Below are 22,053 nucleotides of genomic sequence, written 5' to 3' on the forward strand. Positions count from 1 at the left end.
TTGATTTCCCTGCATTTGAAAAATTAGGTTTGGGTTGCACAGATTTGTTAGTCCACCACATTGACACAGGCGATGCCACACCAATTAAGTGCAAACACTACCCGCTTTCACCTCCAAGGCAAGCTGAGGTATACGATGAACTAGATCGTCTTCTAGGATTAGGAGTCATCGAAGAATCCAATTCGCCGTGGTGCTTTCCTATTGTCAATGTAAGAAAACCAGGTAAAATAAGGTTATGCCTGGATTCACGTAAACTAAACCTAATTACGAAAAAAGATTCGTATCCACTTCCCCACGTTAATGGGTTATTAAGCCGTCTAAGTGATACTCACTATATAAGTGGTATAGACTTAAAAGATGCATTTTTCCAAATTCCGTTATCAGAATCATCAAAGGAGAAAACTGCATTTGCGGTACCAGGTAGACCCCTCTACCAGTACCGTGTCATGCCCTTTGGGCTTTGCAACGGCCCTCAGACGATGAGTCGTCTTATGGACAGGGTTATCCCTTCCCGTCTGAGAGAGCGTGTTTTCATATATTTGGATGATCTCCTGGTTTGTAGTGCTTCCTTTGAGGAACACTTGTCTCTACTCCGTGAAGTAGCACAATGTTTAAAAGATGCGAAACTGACCATTAACGTAAACAAAAGCAAATTCTGCCAAAGTGAAATCAAGTATTTAGGATATAGAATTGGAAGAGGATGTTTAAAGGTAGATCCGGAAAAGGTGTCGGCTATTGTCAACTTCCCTTTGCCCAAATCACCTCGGCAAGTCCGAAGATTTATTGGAATGTGTAACTGGTATAGGACTTTTGTAGACAACTTTGCAGACATATCTGGTCCATTATCAGATTGTCTCAAAAAGAACGACGGTAAATTTTGTTTGACACCTAAAGCTATTGAAAGTTTCGAAAAATTAAAGGTTGCCCTATCATCGGCACCTGTATTAGCCCAACCAGATTTTGCTCGTGAATTTTTCATACAATGTGACGCGTCAAGGATAGGAGTCGGAGGCGTACTTTTTCAGTTAGATGACCAAAACCGGGAACGACCAATTGCCTTTGTATCTAAAAAGTTGAACAAATGTCAACGAAACTATACGGTAACCGAATTGGAGTGTTTGGCTGCCATTGTATGTGTTCAACGATTTAGGCCGTATATTGAGGGATTACCATTTCGGATTATTACAGACCATTCAAGCCTGAAATGGTTAATGTCCTTAAAGGACCTCAATGGTAGGCTCGCCAGGTGGAGTCTAGAACTGCAAAGTTTCGATTTCAAGATGGAGCATCGAAAAGGCTCCTTAAATGTCGTTCCAGACACCCTTTCTCGCTTTGATGTGGATGCTCTTCAAATTGATCCTAACTCACCAGATATTGATATGAATTCAGAAGATTTTGATGACCCAGATTATAATTCGCTTAGGGATACCATAATGAAGGATAATGACAAACTTCCAGATTTACATGTTTCGGGGAAACACATATATAAACGAGTGAAATTTCGTGAAGGAATTCCCGAAGAGGAGTCAAATTTATGGAAACTGTGGCTTCCTTCAAATTTAACAAAATCAGCGATACAAAAAGCTCATGATGCATGTTGCCATGGTGGCTATGTTAAAACTTTATTTCGGATTCGACAATTTTATTACTGGCCCTCTATGACCAAGGACACTAAAGCCTTCGTTTCACTGTGTGATGACTGTAAGGAGATAAAAAGTCCCAATCAAATTCTAAGACCTCCAATGGGAGAGGCATTCCATACCGCTCGTCCAATGCAACGCTTGTATTGTGACTTTTTAGGTCCTTACCCAGCCTCGAAATCCAAGAACACACAATTATTTATCGTTTTAGATCATTTCACTAAATATTTATTTCTTTGTCCTCTCCGATCAGCAACTTCGTCGAACGTCATTGATTTTCTTAAAAACCATATTTTTAACACTTTTGGCGTTCCCCAGTACGTCCATAGCGATAACGCTAAACAATTTGTTTCGGCAGAAATGCAAGATTTTTTCTCTCAACATGGAATCATTCATATTAAAACAGGACTATACTCTCCTCAAGCCAATTGCTCGGAGAGAGCCAACCGAGAAATCATCTCTAAAATACGTTATTATTTGAAAAATGAAGAACACCATCTCAATTGGGATGCATGTATACCTCGAATTTTAGCTGTCCTCCGTAGTGACTTTCATACATCAATACAATGTTCCCCATATTATGCTATGTTTGGCCAAAACATGTGTCTACATGGGTCAGCATATTCTATGTTAGAGAGACTTGGTATGTTAAGAGATGATACCATAGTTACAAGGACGGACAAGTTGTCTAATTTAAGGGACAAAATTGCAACTAATTTGGAAAGAGCCCATGAGAAATCATCAAAGACATACAATACCAGAACCAAGCCCATTATGTATAAAGAAGGTCAAGAAATTTTCAGAAAGAATCACACCTTAAGCAACTTCCAGAAGGGTATAAATTCCAAATTTACCCCAAAATACATTAAATGTCGAGTACGAAAGAGAATTGGTAACTCTTTGTATGATATTGAAGACCTAACTGGAAAGTTCATAGGCAAATTTCATGCCAATGATTTGAAACCCTGATAGAATTTTGGATGTTTGGTTTATGCCCGGCTTTCGTGGGTCGTGCCACACTGCTTGTATTTACAAAAATTTAAACCCAGACAAATCCTTTTTCCTGTTTGTTTGTTCGTCAGGACCTCCAAACAAAGCAGTTGTGTTAGGGATTTGAGTTTTTTCAAAAAAACAAAAGATATCATTTTTTATTAACGGACATACCACCACAACAGGAGTAATCGTCACTATTGTGATTAGTCTATAATGATTACCCAGATAAGTGTCAACCCTGGTTATTTCTTTGTATCTTTGCACCATTATTTTACAAATACAAAAAAATACCGCTATTAGATACACACCAAAAATCACCAGTTTTCCTATGACAGGTATATTCTGTTCTTATGACAGATGAGTGACAAACCTTGCCAAACAAGGACAAACATATGACACTACAGACAGAGATCTAGAATGATCCTCAAAAAACGTGACACAAAATATGATGAACAAAACAATCGGCAAACATTAGTCAGTAGCGAAAAGTCATTAGAAGGATACACACGAGAAAGCCTCACTTCGCGTGTTTTACTGTGCCTCTTAGTAAAGAAAAGAATAATTATTGTGTTTGCTTGAACGTTACCGCATGAACAAAAGAAAATATTAACAACTAAGAAATATTAAACAAACTGAATGATTAAATAAAGTCGTGTGGTTGCAAAAAAAAAAAAATGAAAAGAAAGAAGAAAATCATTGTGTTGTGCGGAAAATTGACTTTCGCGGTGGTCGAAGACATGTGAGGTTTTTGAATCCACGGTGTGCGTCGTAGAAATTCTAATAAAAAAAAAAAAGCCGCAAGTGTCATTTGTGGAAAAGAGAAAAACTTGGCTACTACAAAAGAAAAAATTTATATGATTATTGCATACAAAGAAAATGAATTAATTGTCCCACAACATGAATTGTTCTGTATACAAAATATAACACCAAAGTCTAAAATGCAAAGTTAATAATGTAATACATTAAAAGAGAACAACTTAGCTATTGTTTAAAAGAAAAGTTTTGGTACTGCACAAGAAAAAGTGAACTAAAACATGTTAAGAATTGTTCCTCATGTGAATGTATGCAACAAAAATTCAGCACGAAATCTAAAAATCATCTTTAATTGATCTAACAATTTATAAAGCCTTGCAAAACATAATAGACAGGCTATTCAAAAAAAATAAAGAAAATAAAACGAAAGAAACTAAAAGTTTGACAAAATTGTGATGAATGTGGCGTATAGCAAAATAGTTGAAACCAACAACAAAACCTAACGACTGTACTACTTGTGAAATGTCAACGATGATGAAACAACCACATTAATAATATTTCGCGAAACTCCAAAAAAAGAAGAATATTAAATCGTGGTGTCAACCCGATGTTGCCCTCTTATTGTTATTTATCAATTTTAACCTGTTGCTGCTGTTTATCATATTATCGTCGTTGCTGTTATTCCTCATGGTTGCTGTTCTTCATCATCTCATCACCGTTGCTGTCATTCTTCAAATCATCGTTGTTGCTGTTGTTATTTAATAATTACCCCTCTTTATTAGTATGATAGTTGTAAGTAGCTATAGAAATCTCCCATTGCATGACATTTAAGAGAGATCTACCACTGAATTTTAAAATTGCTGAAAGATTGCACCCGAACTGACTCTCTTAAATGAGCATACATTGATACTAATAGTTAAGAGAAACTGATATATTAAATTCCCTCCAATTACTTCTGTATGTATATCTAATAAGAAAACTATATTCATTTATTGTACACAATGCCAAATTTTTCTCTCTTTACATTATATTTAATAAACTTTATAGCACATTAAAATGAACTTTTAATTATTTCACCGGTAAATGAAGGTAAATGTCAGATCAAATAAAGTGAGCGGGTAGAAGGTCTCTTTAAGGGGTAACAAAATAAATTTCGAGTGCTCAAGTTACCATAGGCGTGTAAATAGGGTGGGAGAAGTGCACTTCCGTGTCAAAAACATCAGGCACCAGTAATTTTGTTTGTTATTTCAGCTCATGCTAATACACAAGTTTGTTTTTTTTTTTGTTTTTATAATTGAAAAATGTGGTTGTTCATATTGGCATGAAAAAAATTCTAATGTTGCGAGTCGATAAACCGGGTCAAGTAACCTCACCACGGCCGAGCTAGCCATCATATATTCATTCATGCCTTGACTTCAGATTGTCGACAAAAGATATTAGTAATAGTACCACGCTCGTAACACTTTTTAAAGGTGTTTCTGGTATTTTACTTTTCATCACAACATACTTCGGGCATGGTTGGTTTTTTTCGGCTTGAAATAGTTGAGGATAGTCTATTGTATTTCCTAGACTGTATATTATATTTTGTTTTTCCGCTTTGGTGATGTGATATTCCCATCAGCTTGGATGAGAATATTGTAATAATTTCCCCCGAGGAGGAAGCCATAGTGGGAAAACGTATTGTCACTTAAAGTTCTTTATTTTTTACCGGATAGTGAGAAAAAATCGATGCAAAATATAAGATTTACTGCGTTTGTGTATAATATCTTAAGCGATTCGAAATGGATTAAAAAACTTAAATTGAAAGAGAGAGCGAACTGTTCACAACGAGTGTTGACTATTCAATGTTACTAGTTATAATTAACATGTTCACTGCGATTTCAAACATCAAACAGATAAAAACGTTCGATCCAATTTTATATTCGATTCATCTTTGTTTTTATTATTTATTAAATAAAGCATTATTACATAAACATTATTAAACGTGTGCTCCTTTTCAATTTAAATACACAACAAAGAGTTGACGACGAGGATAAACTCAAGTTCAAAGAGTTGTCAATAAGATTTCGTGCAAAAAATATTTTTTTTCTAATTCAATAAACACATAAACTAAAATGAATGTAAATCAATTGGCGCAACTACAAACAAATTATATTTAGCAGTTCCGTGTGTGTGGAAGAAGTGGTCTACAACAAGTATGGTGAAGATCAAACAAAATAAATCAAAAAGAAAATAAATCAGTGCAATCAGCTAATCGACTGCAGTGTAATACAGTTCACTCACTGAACACACCCCATCAACAGGTGTGTTGGTAAAAACAAAATTATAACACTTCAATACAATCAACTTCGAACAACCAATTAATCAATTTAAAGTATAGTACACATTGACAAGCAAAACTGACAGTCATCGAGGTCTATTTCGTGAATATCAAAGCCTAACTGAAAAATTTCTTTTGTAATCTCTAAAAATTACCGTAAATATTGTATTTCAAACGTTTTTAGCTAAATAAAAGTTGTTATTTGCCGGAAAATTGTCCTAAAAGTACGTTGACTGTCAGTTTTGACTGTTAGTGTGTACTCCCCTTAAAGTCATCAATACGACAATTCAAATCAAAATCAATTCAAACTCAACAATTCAAATCAAAATCAATGAAACGTTCAAATTTCAATCATTTTCAAAAAAAAAATATTCAAGCCTGGGAGTGCAAATTCCTGGGTAAACGGAACCTTAAAACAGCAAGTAAGTTTTTATTTGAGTCTTCTTCTTTTTCGGTAGTACACTTAAATACAATCTGAATGATTAACAATGAATAGGAATGTTAGAACTATAGTTGTCTTATTCTAACTTACAATGAATTGTGTATGCTACATGCGAACAGTGAGATCAAATCAAAAATTTAGAAAAAAAAATAATAATGAGAGTGAAAATAAGGTTTGCTCCCGACCTTATCTATGAGGAATAGAGCTTAATTGTCTGAAGATAATAAATAAATAAAATAACAACAACAAAAATTAAAACTAGTTAACAAAACGAGACTGAAAGCTACATAACAAACAGTGCTCTTGTAATGGATAAATACGTCTAGTGAAATGATAAAATATCACAGGGGAGTTATGTTAATAAAACGAACGCTCAACAATAAGAGCTGCAAAGAATGTTTGTAAGTATGTATATGTTTTGCTTATAAATAAATTGTAAAATGAATTGTTAATATTATAATAACATATTTATCCTCTATGGGATCCAGGTACCGTTCTAAGGTAGAATCGTGGCAATGAGTAGTCGGCTATGTCATCAGGTGGTTCGTTGAGGATGCCCAATGTCGACAAATACATATATTGATTGAACTTATAAGGTAGTTTTCATGGGTGGCTAAGTTTTCCACAAACTTCCTTACAGAATGGAACAAGTATTGGAAAATTTTTGTTTTCAGCTTGGTAGTGTTTATTGATACATTTCCTTATTACCTTTCTTTCCAGTATTTCCAACTCGTTGGCGACTATTGGCGAAATAGCAAACCAGATTGGAAATGCATAAGTTAGAATGGGTCTTACTGCCACTTTATAAAGGAAAAGCTTGGTATCAACCGGTAAGTAGTTGCTATTGAAAAGGTTTCCAAATCTCCCTAATACTCCTTTTACCTTTTGGATGACGGAACGAGCGTGGCCATTAAATTTTAAGAGGCTGTTGAAATAGACACCAAGATATTTTAAGGATGTTTTGAAGGGTATCTCTACACCTTCCAGACGCATTGCAAATACAAATCGCTACTGATTTGGCGGCGTTGATTTTGATGCCCCATGCTTTATAATAGTCATTGATGATAGGGAGATGATTTGAGGCAAAGCTTAACGCAGTTGAAGGTGATGAATTGTGCGCATATGTATATTAAGCAGTCGTCTGCATACAGAATGGCTTGAGAGTGCTGATGAGTATGAGGGAAGACATGGAGAAGCAAATTAAACAAATATGGCGCCAGTATACTTCCTTGGGGAACACCACGATTCACAAGGCCCAAGGTCGATTCTGTATTCCTGATTTGGACCAAAAACTTTCGAGATGTGAAGAAACTTCTCAAGATTTTTATTATGAAAGGATCCGTTCCCAGCTGTACCAGTTTATATAAAATGCCGATGTGAGAAACGGAATCAAAAGCTTTTTGGATGTCTATTGAAATGGCGACTGTAGATGATTGACTTCTTAGCTGAGTTATTATGTCATTGTGAAACTTAAGAAGTGCATGCTGCGTGGAGTGGCCAACATTGAAGCCAAATTGGTAACTTGGTATTGGGTCAATAATGAATCCTTGATCTAGTTTTTGTTTCAGCACCACTTCGAATAGTTTTCCAATATTCGAAAGAAGAGATATGGGACGGAAGTCATCAACGTTACAACTGGACGTTTTGTTCTTGATGGGGATGATTTTGGCGACTTTCCATTGAGTGGGGAAATATCCGTTGTTTATGCAATTGTTGAAAATGCAGGTAAGTAGATTAATTGTGGAATCCGGAAATTTCTTGATGATGAAATTTGAAAATCCGTCCGGACCACTCGATTTCTTTGAATTGGTGTTGATAATAATGCTTCTTATATTTTCAGATGTAGTGAAGTGGAAAGTGTCCGGATTTTGTAGAGCATTGAAGTTATCGGCGAAGGTGTAAATATGAGGGGGAATTGAATTGACACAAGATAACACCCTGGAGTTACAATCGTCAATAGCATGTAATGATGTCGAACCTTCAAATACCGATGAATAAAAATCTTTAAAATGAACAGCTATTTCGGCGCTGTTTGCGATTGTGTTGGTACCGTGGTTTAACTGGTGACAGAACGCTGACTTTTTTTCCCGTTAATCGGGATATTTCCTTAAAAGCAGTCGGTCCTGGCTTTATTTTATGTAATCTTTTATTGAAGATCTGGGCAGTTTCTAAGTTGACAAGCTCTTTGATTATTACTTTCAACAGTTGTATTTGGCTGGAAAGAATGGAATATTCACGACTTGTCCTGTTGCCCGAACGATGAAAGATTCTTTTGAGATTCCGTTGCCATTGGTGCTTAATTTTAAGAAAATTCTTGATTTTGTCTGAATAAGGGAGATTGCCATCCTTTATCTCAATTTTTTGGGAATGCCTATCGTGTATACTGGAAAACCGACTGCTGAATTCGTTGATTACGTCGTCGATTTCATCATTCTGCAGATTCCTGTTTATCGGCGGCATTAGTTGATGTTAAACAGCATATATGTCTCGACGAAAGTTTTGCCAATTGGTGTTTTTGAATGATGTAAAAAATTGAGGCGAATTCAGAGCAATATTTGTAAAATCAACTCTAAGATCAAGCTTAATGGGAAAGTGGTCCGAGAAAGTAGGCTTGGTAGATATAATATAATTAGAGGAACGTCTGTTGATCAAATGCGAACTGATTAAAAAATTATCCAAATAAGAGGAACCATTTGGGTAAGAGGGGCTGGAATCCGATAGTCTGGTTACTTCCATAGAATTTTCGGTAAGCCAGGAACGCAAAACCTTTCCATTGGAGTTCTCACAGACATCACCCCAAGTTGGACTTTTGGAATTAAGATCACCTCCCATAATGAAGCTGTCGAAATTGGTGGTTAATTGAATTAATCTATTCAAATCGGACTCAAGTCTCTGTACAGGGAAACTGCATGGGATATATACTGATCCCAGTAAGTATTTTTTTTGGTGCGTTGTTATGAGACATTTCAATACTTATGAATGTAGTACTTATGCCCAGGTCTGATACAGTTTTTCTCTTATATTGAATAGAGTTCTTGATGAATATAGCAACCCCAATGGGCGAGTTATCATAGACAAAAGAATATCCACTAATTTTAACCCGCATGTTGGTTCTTAGATGACATTCCTGAACGAAAGCAATATCGATGTTATTTTGATGCAATATGTTCTTTAGTTCTAGTTGCCGACTTCTATCCACTAGAGAACGCACATTGAAGTTAAAAATTTAAGAGACCTATGGTCCATAATTAGTTTTTACTTTTTTTCATAAGCGACAAAAATTGTTTTTTCGCTTCACCCTTAGGCATGTTTTTATATTCCTTTAAGAAAATTTTAACTTCTTGTTCCAAAGTGAGCTCTTCTGGTTCCAGAAAATATGTGGAAGTTTAAGAAAATCTTGAATTATTTGAGGTTTTTGTTTGCTTTCCTGACGAATTGTAGGACAAGCTCTGAATAAACTGGAGAAAGCTTTTCCAGGTGATGCTAAAGACATGTTTATTGCCCTTGAAACGTTATTTTGAGCCTCTAGCTTATCTTCCATTGCTTGGGCCATCTTCTTTTTCCTTGCAAGAAGATATTTTTTGTATGAGGGACATCCCCTCCAATTGGCCGGGTGAACGGGTTTACCGCAATCAACGCAATGCGGATCAGAAGTATCTTCTTTCTTTCTTTGACATTCCCCTGGGGGTGTTGAACACCACATTTGACACAATTGAAAGCAAAATTACAATTTCGAGAAATGTGTCCCCAACGCTGTGACATTGAATTTCACCCGACTTCTTTTTGGGTTTCTCCCAGGTTATTCCCTGAAGCTGAAGTTCGTCAATGTGCGAAACATCACCAATTTTCTTGCCCGGAAACAAGGTTACCAGAAAAAGGCCAGTTTCCCAATTTCTCTTTAAAGATGATGGAGTTCTGAATTTTTTGACATCTTCCACCGTATTTGGTACAAGAATGTCCAGCTCTTGCTTTATGTCTCCTTCGTTATAGTAAGAATAAAGGCCTCGAATGATAACTGACACCTTTTTGTGCTCTTTTGGAGCGAAAGAGTAGGATTGTATATTTTTAGCCTTCAATATGGCCATCATTGAAGCGTGTACATTTGGGTCAGCAAAGTATAATTTGCTTTTTGTTTTGTTGATGTTTTTGATTCTAAGACCAGACTCTGGAATTACTGCTTTTAAAGACTCCACTAGAGTTTTAATGTTGACATTAAAGACGAAGATGGGAGACACCATGATCTTTTTGTTTTGGGGTTATTTTCTTTCGGTTTGGACGAATTTGTATTGCTGACAGGAGTAGAAACTCCGATGTCAATGTCTGCCAGTGCATCTAAAATACCAAAATCTGTTCTGATCTTTGGGGTTATAACTTGCTAACCTCTGAGCAAGATCAGAAACATCCAAGTTGACTGGGGATGTTTCGCCATCTAAGCGTTATCGTTTGCGTTCATTTTGTTTGATGGGATTTGTTTGTGTAATTTGTTTATTTGTTAACACCGGTAGTGAGATGTTGGATGTTGTTGCAATAACTTCCGTGACATCATGAGCCACGTCATAAGGAGTAGGGTCGGGATCCACCATTGCAAATGGGATGCCCGGAGAATTAGTTTTGATTAAAAAAACCACGAAATTAAAAATGATTTTTTGTTTGGAGAAACAATACGTGTTATCGGTTTAAAGGTTGCCACTTTTTTCTTAAAACAGCAATCAATTACAAAACATATTCAAGTAATAAATAAGCCTGGGAGAAATTGTGCAAATTCCTGAGTGGAAATGGAAGTCTCCGGCGTTTACAAAATGGGAAAATAGTAATTTCAACAAAGCGACGTCATCGTTAACCAGTTGCGACGAATCAAACATGTTGCAAATCCCTGTACGAAAAAAAACAACAGCTAAAATTCAGCATCAACAACTCAACAAAATCGAAACACTATTTCAAAGAAAAATGCATCAATCCAAGTCAACACGTTCAATTCAGCAAATCTAAATTATCAACCTTTTTCAACATGTTTTGGTGAAGTGCCATGCCATCAATGAAATCAGATGAAGATGAAGACGATCAAGTCTGAGGAAACTACCTCCTGCTCTCCTGACGGAGTTTTTGCGGATTCTGAGGAACTCCTTTCCTTTACCGACCCACCGCTGAAAATTATGAAAAAATTACCACAGATAGCGCTTTTCATCCCGATTCCAACCATGTATTGCTTTTGTTGCGGAAATGTATACTTCCCGAGATATGGGCCTCCAAAGTTCCACAACGGCCCTAGTATAAAATGTTGGCAAACCACCGCAGAAAATTATTAAATATGTTCATTGGATTCGATGTAAAAAGTACTATCTGTGGTAATTTTTTAATAATTTTCTGCGGTGGTTTGCCAACATTTTATACTAGGGCCTTTGTGGAACTTTGGAGGCCCATATCTCGGGAAGTATACATTTCCGCAACAAAAGCAATACATGGTTGGAATCGTGATAAAAACACTATCTGTGGTAACTTTTTCATAATTTTCTGAGGTGGGTCGGTAAAGGAAAGTTAAGCCTAACAAACACTGTTACAACAAAAACAATGTTCATAGATGAGAAAAATCAAAAAACAAAATCGCCGGAGGGATTTTCAACTCACGAAGGTAGTCTTCGTTGATAACAATGAAAAGTGCGCAATATTTGCATTCATTAGAAAATGTACGGTTCGAATCCCAAAAAGCCTAAAATTTATATCGCAAAAGCTAGTATGCGCCGGAGAACCCTTGTGGAACCGTGTAAAAATTGTCTGATATTTTTGAGTAATAGTACTTATATTCTGTTTCATCAGAATTTGTATCAAATATAGAAATCAACTAGTAGCTGAATTCAACTTTTAATTTGTATCTTCCAACAACATTTTTATATCATACATGTATTTAATTGTAGGCAGACGGTCCTAGGTCATTGCCTTTTGTTATTCTATATACCCCCATTATTATTAGTCTTCTTTTGTTATAGTTTGGATTTAACTAACAGATTTATAGGGTTCCGGTTAACTTAAAGTTAAAAGTGATGATTGAATTTTAAGGTGGAGCTTCAAGTCATTAACTTTCAATGTGAAAATTATATAATTATAATAGAATAATTATAAAAATTGGTCATCTATCTATAAATACAACTACTGTAGCGACTGTATTTATAGATGGCCAATTTTTCTGGGTTTCACGATCCAGGGTGAGGTGAATTTGTCAATATAAGTACTAGTAGTAGAATATTTTTTATGTATGTGAAACAATAAATAAAAAATAACATTATTATATATAATAAAAAATGGCAATGACCTAGGGCCTTCTACCTACAATTAAATACATGTATGATTTAAAAATATGTTGTTGGAAGATAAAAATTAAAAGTTGAATTCAGCTACATACTAGTTGATTTCTATATTTGATACAAATTCTGATGAAACTGAATATAAGTACTATAACTGCCATTAAAACTAATCATCTTGAGATTTAGTTTTATTTTGTTCAAAAATATCAAAAAAATTTTACAGGTTCCACAAGGGTTCTCCGGTGCATACTAACTTTTGCGATATAAATGTTGAGCTTTTCGGGATTAGAATTCATTGTTATCACCGAAGACTACCTTCGTGTCTATCAAATAAAACTAATTGCTTGTTGCTTTCAATAAGTTATAGTGATTTTTATACCTAATATATTCTGATTTTAATGCTGCATACTAACTTTAGCGACAGACTGCATATTGTTGTGTTGAGGGCAAAAATGACTATTGTGACAGGGAAGAGTGTAGGTTCAAAGTTTACAGTCAGATACTAGTATGTTTATCATTCCTCTTTCTATTGTTGTTTAAAAGTGGGATTTTATTTAACAGTAAATAGTCGGAAGTACCGAGTCGGAACTTGGATAATAAATGTTTACCCTCCCAGCCTGTTTTCATTTTTAGAAAATCCATCCAATCTTTGTCTTGAAGGAAGCCATCAGCGTGTTCCGGTTTCCCAGTTACTATGATCAGGCATTGATGTATTTATGACTTAAAAGCAAAATGGAGAAATTAGTTCATCATTCGGCTTATTACTAGTTTAGCTATAACTGTCGGATAAATCTGAAATTATTACCATTGATAGATCTCGATGCCTTGATTACGAAAATACAACATTTTGCCGTCGGTCATAAGCGGTTATCGCATTATTTGAACCGAAATTACGGGTAAAAAAAAAACCGGATTTTTATGTGTATCAAATGAAAGCTTAAAATATCACCTTTTTAATGATTTATTTTCTGTTAAGATGCTAAACCCGGCTTGGGAGTTAGAGAAAAACGTGTATTTTTTTGGCTTAAAAATTCTGGTAATTATTAAAATTTTAAGGAAAAAAACTTACAATTTCAAAGAAACTGTTGTCCGCGTAGCTTAAATTTGAACACGTCCATAGGAGACAGTCTTTATTCCCTGGCCGAAGGTCGTCTACCTAAGAAAACTACAATTTTAAAGAAACTTTTGTCCGCGTAGCCGAAATTTGCACCTGTCCATAGGAGAAAGTCTTAAATACCCGACCCAAGGTCGGCTACTTAAGAAAACTTCAAATTTTAAAAAATTTTAATCCGCGTAGCCCAAATTTGCACCTGTTCATAGGAGAATGTCTTAAATCCCCGGCCGAAGGCCGGCTACTTAAGAATACTTACAATTTTAAAGTAACTTTTGCCCGCGTACCCAAAATTTGCTCTAGAATTGTAAGCGGTTTACATACAGCTGGAAATATTACATTTCTGGATAGGTGTTTTCCTAAGCTTTCTTTTGATACCCATATCGGAATACCCGGTTATATATCCGGTTTTTTACCCGTAATTTCGGATAACCGGTTATGACCGCAGGCAAAATTTTATATTTTCATAATCAGGGCATCGGGATCTATGGTGAAAAATTCAAATCGATCGGACAATTATAGTCAAACTAGGAATGTTCCTCCTTCCTTAAAGGTCATTAAATAGACCATTCTCTCCAAATCGTATGCCTTTAAGAAACCAGCAGTTTTCCTTACCTTCCCATCCCTAACTCACGTTGTTTTATATGATGTACTTTATATCCGGTTACTATTTCAATTTCAGAATTATTTCTTCAACCATAAATCGTGCCTCAAAACGTTATGGAGGGAAAATGTGATAAAGTCAAATGAATAATATTTAATTTTTTGGCTCAAGTTGAATGTTTTCATTAAACTCTGATCGGGACCAAATTTTTTTCACAGGTAGGTCTCATCACCCTGATCACAAATATACTATGTAACATTTATTGCGGAAGTCCATACTTCCCGAGATATGGGCCTCTGAAGTTTCGAATATTCCTTTGTGTGTAACTTCGCTATTTTTGAACGGATAATGATAAGATAATATGGATACTACTGTAAAGCTTAATAATATTCATATATTTTATTATAAATAGACGGTCTTCGGCCGAGGATTTAAGACTTTTTCTATGGACAGGTGCAAATCTATGGAACGGCAACGAAATTTTCTTTAAATCATACATTTTCTCTAAATAGCCTGCCTTCGGCCGGAGATTTAAGACTTTCTCCTATGGACAGATGCAAATCTAGGGAACGGCAACAAAATTTTCTTTAAAATCATACATTTTCTCTAAATAGCCGGCCTTCGGTCGGGGATTTAAGACTTTCTCCTATGGACAGATGCAAATCTAGGGAACGGCAACAAAATTTTCTTTAAAATCATACATTTTCTCTAAATAGCCGGCCTTCGGTCGGGGATTTAAGACTTTCTCCTATGGACAGATGCAAATCTAGGGAACGGGAACAACATTTCCTTTAAAATCATACATTTTTGTCTAAATAGTCGGTCTTTAACAAGGGAATTTTCGGAACTTCAGAGGCCCATATCTCGGGAAGTATGGACTTCCGCAATAAATGTTATATATATTTGTTATCAGGATGACGAGACCTACCTGTGAAAAAAATTGGGTTCCGATCAGAGCTTAATGAAAACATTCAACTTGCTCCCAAAATAACAACAAAATAAAAGCGCAACTAGTGTTTAATTTCGTTTCAAATGGTTTGTTTCTTCCTCAACACAAACACATAATGCTTGCGGATAAAAAAAGTGTTCAATTGGGGATATGAGGGACGACATTAATTGCTAGTCGGTAGTCACCGTGGTTGTTAATCAATTACCTCGAGATCTTCATATTCAGAAAAATAAGTGTTTTGCAGTCCCTCCATTCTGAACAGCGTGGTGTCGTGTTGACTTAATAAAAGAAAACAAACTGAAATGTGGGCTGTCGTGCAGTGTTGCCAGTATTTTTCTGTGCCTCATCCCCAAATTCAGAGTCGTTCATCCCCAAAAATCCCTAAATATATGCCTTTTTCCCCAGAAAAAATCGCCAAGAAATATCTGGACGGAAATTATTGAAAATTCTTAATAATGCTTGGTTTACATTTACGAAATCCACTCGATTTCAATTGTCAATTCCATTGGTTAAACGTCAAATGAAATCCAATGGATATCAGATGAGATTTCATTTGACGTTTGAGCAATGGAATTGACAGTTGAATCGAGTGGATTTCGTAAATGTAAACCTAGCATAAGTCGAAGGTCACACTAGAGTGGTTTCATTGAATCTTTTAGGTATTTATAGATCGAGTTGCCCACTACAGCAACTTCATAGCTCTGTTCCAGAACTAAAAAGTTTTTACAATTTTTACCACTTTTACACATTTTGCGTTCCCATACACAAAATTTATATGAAAATCGTTTACGACTTTTACAACTTTTACGACTTTTACCACTTTATAAAGTACGGGAACAGGCCACATGATATCACTTAACTGTGGAACTCGGCCTAGGAACCCTTGTTTTCATGAAATTGTTTCAATGAAGCACTCTAGTGTGACCAAGGACTAATTGTATTAATAGCCCGTTTCCACGGTACGTCGTTCGTTCTCTATTCGTTGTTCAACTCACAACTACGAATAAATTACGTATTTCCCCACACAGAATTCTATGAACGAACGACGATTTTTCTACGTTGTTCGATTATAAATACTCTCTGAACGACGAATAAGTATGTCCCATCCCTAGCAAATGAGGGAATTTATGGAAAAAATAAATTATGACATGTCTAAATTCAAAATTAAAAAATTTGTTGAAAACACAACAATTTTTAGAAAAAAGGAAAAGGATGAATGAAAATTAATGAACTAAACATATTATATAGATGCAGAAGGAAGATGGTTGTGTTTCCTTCTTAATTCCACACACATTTCTTGTCCATTAGTTCAAAATCGCGTAAAAAATCAGAAACAAAAAGGAAACAAATAACTGAAAGTCTGTATACACAAACATTGTTTTGACATGTCTCTCTCTCTTTAATTTTGAAAATAGAAACCTATAAAAATATATTGAAAATGCAAAATTATTCAGAGTTTATGGAAAAAATGAATGAAATGTGTTCAGTTAAATATAGAAGATACATTTGAAGGAAAGTCTATTGCTTTTCCTATTCATTTATTGTATATTTTACGTGTTTTCGGTTCAAATTTTCGTGAAAACAAGGAAACAAAAATGAAGGGAATTTTGTTTATGTTTCTGTTAATTACGAATGGTGTCGTGGAAACGTGTTAATTCGTGTACGTCGTTCGACAGGCGAACAACGTAATTGAAACGCTCGTGTGAACATAACATAATAGGTGTGTACGATAACCCAATAATTTGTACAAATTCGTACAATTTTTTACTGAATGCTGTTCTATAACAAAATTATCCAGCAAAAGAGAGCGAGTTTGGACTGATTTTTGGAGAGTTTTGTGACTGAGAACTTGCAAATTTTTCCTGGGAAAATTTGTCCTGCAAAAATTTGCAAGTCTGATCAGCTGACTTTTAATCACCTGTTCAATGTAAACAACTCGAAATGTTAATATTTTGACCAAGAAAATTTCACAATTGCATATTTTTTTAGATTCTAAAGCGTTGTGGATAGGATTAAAGCATTTAATAAGTGAACTGCAATTTTAAAATTTATGTTTTTGTTCCGTTTGGTTTAAAATATCAAAAGAAACAAAAACAAATTTCATACATTTAGTCCTTGGTCGCATAGAGTGTTTCATCGAAACCATTTCATGAAAACAAAGGTTCCTAGGTCGAGTTTCACAGTAGAGTGATATCATGAGTGGGGAACTCGATCTATAATACCTAAAAGTTTCAATGAAACCACTCTAGTGTGACCTTCGACTTACGGAAACAGCTGACTTTCTTGCAAGTTTTTGCAAAATGCTGTTCGATAACTTTCTGCAATTTTTCTTGCTTGAGAGAGTAATAGTAAGTTTACATTTACGAAATCCTCTCGATTTCAACTGTCAATTCCATTACTTAAATGTCAAATGAAATCCAATGGATTTCAGATGAGATTTCATTTGACTCATACGCAAAGCAATTGACAGTTGAAATCGAAAGCAAGTCGCAGTCTTTTTTTCTGAACACAAGAAAGAGTGTCTAAAATTATAAGAATTTGTTAAAAAAATAAAGAAATACAAACTAAAGGTACGAACATTGCTGTAATTCACGAGACGCAAATTATTTTTGAAGTGGAGTTAGAGTTTTTTTGGAAATTTGAACTGGAGTTGGAGGAAAAATAAACCATTTGGATGATGAAGCAAAATCAGCTGCGGTGTAACAAAAAGCAGAGCAGAGGAAGTAAACTCAGTTATGATCATATTTAATGGAGAGTTTTTATAATTTGTATTATGCGAAGTTTACATTTACGAAATCCACTCGATTTCAACTGTCAATTCCATAGCTCAAACGTCAAATGAAATCTCATCTGGATTTCATTTGACGTTTAACCTATGGATTCGACAGTTGAAATCAAGTGGATTTCGTAAATGTGAACCAAGCATTAGTGTAATAAAGTTAATATTCTTGTTTACACGAATAAGCAATGTATTTTATTTATTTTGGGATATTTGCAATGGCTTGCATTTTATAGCATCTTTAGACTGCATTTAAATTCAATCCAAAATACTACATCAAAGGCTGCGATTTGGATAGAAAATGGAGTGCATCCTAGCTGTGCCGTGGAAGCAAAATGGAGTACATCCTAGCTGCGCGCTCTCTTGTAAAATTCATAGGTGAATTCATAGGAAAATATGTACTCCAGCGGCAATTTTTCTAGTGATTTAACAGCATCCTCGGATGCAAACTTTTTGCTGGGTAAGTAATTGCAATGGAATACTGAAGTTTAGTATTATCTTTGTGTTCTTTGGTGTTTATGCATCTGGCAAGTCTTTGTTGAATTCTTAAACTTTCTAGCGTATATCTTTTGTTCTCCTTTTTCTCTCTGTCTAGTATTTTGACATTTTTAATGTCCGCTTTGTCTCGGTCAAATTTGGTACAAATGGTACATTGATAAAATTTAGATGTTCTGTTGCAGTGCTAGCTTTCTGTGTGGTTTTATTATGTTCGTTTTCATTTAGTATGTGATGTAATATATTTTGAGGATAACTATTTTTCTTCAGCATTCTGGAATATTTTTCTATGTTATAATCTAAAAATTCAGGGTCTGTGATGTATGTTATTTTGTTTAAAAGGCTTCTTGGTCGGCTTTCACACAGTGTACTTTCGTCACGGAGACGACGTCATTTCTTACTCTCCGTTTTCGCTTCATTCGTATTTTTTTGTAAGCAGGGTTGCATTTTTGCGGGATATTTGTGCCAATCGTACAAATTTACCTAAGCGTACTATTTATGTACCGAATGTACAAAAATGTTTTAATGAAATATGTTGAAATAGAGATTACAAAATATGTGTATATATTGATTCTGATTATAAAACATCATTGCAGGTAAGAAACATAAAAATGAGTGCAATAAAATAATTATTTTGTGTATGAATTTACATCAACAGTACTTTTTCGTACATTTTCTTCACTACATTTTCCCACCCTGACAACATCTACGAATAAACATCAAAACGGAAACTGTGAAATGGTGTCGTCAAAACGGCACTGTGTGAAAGCCGTCTTGCTGTGTTGATTTTCATGTTTCTTGGCTGGGTAGAATGGTAGTTGATAATGCGTAGTGGGGCAGTTTCTAATGATTATGGCTACGGTTTTGGTTTCTTAAGGGCTGTTTACACCATCTATCAATGTCATATGAGCTGTCATTTCTTTCACCCATTCGACATTCTCTATGTTTGTCAAAATTGACGTCATCCATACAACTTTCAATTTGTGCGTTCATACCTACAAGTGTTATTTTCGTATGACATAACCTATAAATATAAAAACAGCTGTTTTTGTCATTGTTTACATTTATTGTTGAGTTACAAATTTGCGCAAATTTTTAATTTTGGTTGAAGGAAAATTAATATCTAGCATGTTTGTTGTGGTGGAATAGGTTTTTGGGGTTATAGAGGCATTCATGTTTTGCCACAAAGCAATAATTTCCAACACTGCTCCTTTCGACCAATCGATCTGAAAATAACATTATAAACACCCTTTATTTACTTTTTTATATATTTAAATATACATAACTTTCCATTTTCTTTTTTAAAAGATTTTGTTTTTCAATTTGTTTTTTTTTTGGGAATGCCAGAAAACAGCTGATAAATTTATGTTTACATACGAGAATGCCGTATCAAATAGAGCGCTCCCTAAATGAAAAATTTACATATGAGTTGCCAAATCATTTTGATAGATGAAAATTTTCATAGTGCTCACACTATGTGTACAACATTCGCAGGTAGAAAATTTGACATCTCATACGACATTGATAGATGGTGTAAACAACCCTTTATGGCTATGGCATTATGTTATGTTACTACTAATCGAATACATTGATTTCCATAGGTTTGGTTCTATCAGCTGATTGATATGGCCTTAGGGCGTTATGGTTATGTCAATTCTAATTCTACCTTAACACCCCCTTCTCCTGTTTTCTGTCATACAATTTTGGCATCTAATATTCATTAACATCTAAATACGATAGCTGATACGTTGATTTCTGCTGGAGTTTTTGCAACTTCCGTCATTTTTTCCGTTCCCGTATTTTTTAAGAAATTTGTATGGCGACGCAATTTTTGACAATTCGCTCTTTTATCTAACATTAGTCCCAATTTACATTGGGCGAGTTTACTTGCGGCAATTGTCATTTTGTAGGAGAGAGAGGTGAGGCATATGGTAACCCTTTGCCTCTCAGCACCCTCTCTCACCTACAAACTGACAATTGCCGCAAGTAAACTCGCCTAATGTAAATTGGGACTTAGCTGTGTTCCTTTACTTACCTGAGGTAACCATTTTTACATTTCTTACCATTTTTAACCTGCAAAGCGTTCCTTAACCCCGAAACGTGGCAAAACTGGAAGCAATTTTTAAGAGAGTGAGAGGGGAGAGAGAGCGAAAATGGCTTTCTCTTCTAACACAGCAAAATTTCTGCAGGTAAAAAATGGCAGAACTGATTTTTCGACTTTTGTTTGACGATTATTTCACAATGAAGAAGAAAAAGTCGAACGCTGACAAAACTAAATTAAAAACTGTGAAATAAAAGAAGAAAATTGATTTTTTATGTTTCTTTTTGACATTGCTACCAGATCTACCATTTTTCCGTCCTTTACTTTTCTGGTAAAAATGTTCATGAGAGAGCAATTTTGAGCAATTTTGACACTTTTCTCTTTTACCACTCTTACCATTAAAAAAGTAAAGGAACAAAGCTATTACCATTAAAAAAGTACCTGAACACAATAAAAAATGGCATTGTAACAAAGTATTTTAATATTTTTCACATTGTTTACAAATTTTGACACTAACAATTTTTGTTGCAGCAATTGACATCTACCTTGTTTATTGTAATACGTGAAAAGTGTCGCAATTTTTGGTACTATTTTAGGCAAAAACAAGGTTGTATGTCATGTGTACTGTGATTTCGTTGTTGATTTCGCTGAAATCGCGAAATGAGATGATTTCAATTTTGTATGCGAAATCATGATAAATTTTGATTGATTCCGCTCCAAATCACGAAACGACGCCGAATGTAAACCAAGCAGAACACTGAATTCAAACAATAGCTCTGTTCCTTTACGTGCAAGGATCTTCAAGTTTTACCACTTTTTACACGAAAAGCGTTCCTTTACTTCAGAGACCATACAATTCATATGGGTGCAGTTTACAACTTTTACTACTTTTGCCGGTTTTACCATTTTCAAAAGTAAAGGAACAGACCAAATTTTGCGCGCATAGTACGACACTCTTTTCGATGAAGTTTTATATAGTCGAAATATATGGAAATGTGTCTTCCCCTTACTGAGGAGTTTAACAACCTCTGAGAAATTTGGTGTTATCATGTCAAAGTTTCAAACCGAGATGACAGCGAAAATAATCGCATTTTCCACCTCATCATTTGAAAATATGAAGTAATTCAGTAGGTCATATGACGTACACAACAAAACATTCGGCTACCATCATAGGAACGTGACTTACACGTCATGTGATATATTATTTGCTATACATTTTATTAATTTCAGCATGTTCCAACAAAATGCAAATATTCAAAGTACATTATTCTCCATGAGAACTACAAGATTTGAAAACAAGAGTATTTGGTTGACGACTGTGTTTTTTCATAAAAATTGCATATTGATTTGTACACAAAATTTCCTCATAAAATCCCCAAATTTGTAAGGCTTTTCCCCATCAAATCCCCAGCTCCCCAATCCTAAATTTTGTTCCCCATTTTCAAAAAAATACCCAGTTTGTGGAAAAATCCCCAATACTGGCAACACTGCTGTCTTTTTCTTCTTCTTCGAAGGTATGTGTCATAGTACAATTAGAAAGGTAGATGCATCGGCGAATTGCTACAACAAAGCAACTTTTTTTGTAATGTAAACTGTCAAAATTTTCGACGAATGGTCTCTTGTTGTC

The 22,053-nt window shown here is 35.0% G+C and overlaps 1 protein-coding gene across 1 annotated transcript in view; it reads right to left on the reverse strand.

Annotated features, from left to right (window-relative positions):
- The window catches only part of Art8 (Arginine methyltransferase 8), a 73,294-nt gene extending 57,874 nt beyond the window's left edge, over positions 1-15,420 (reverse strand). The window contains exon 1 of the mRNA XM_073968726.1: positions 15,317-15,420. Within this exon, the coding sequence (XP_073824827.1) occupies positions 15,317-15,364 (48 nt within the window). The 5' untranslated portion in view covers positions 15,365-15,420. The remainder of the gene's footprint in view (positions 1-15,316) is intronic.
- Between the last annotated feature and the right edge of the window lie 6,633 nt (positions 15,421-22,053).

The sequence above is a fragment of the Musca autumnalis genome, unplaced genomic scaffold (genome assembly GCF_047663935.1).
Source record: "Musca autumnalis isolate F117 unplaced genomic scaffold, ASM4766393v1 scaffold_2, whole genome shotgun sequence".
NCBI classification, from domain to species: Eukaryota; Metazoa; Arthropoda; class Insecta; order Diptera; family Muscidae; genus Musca; species Musca autumnalis.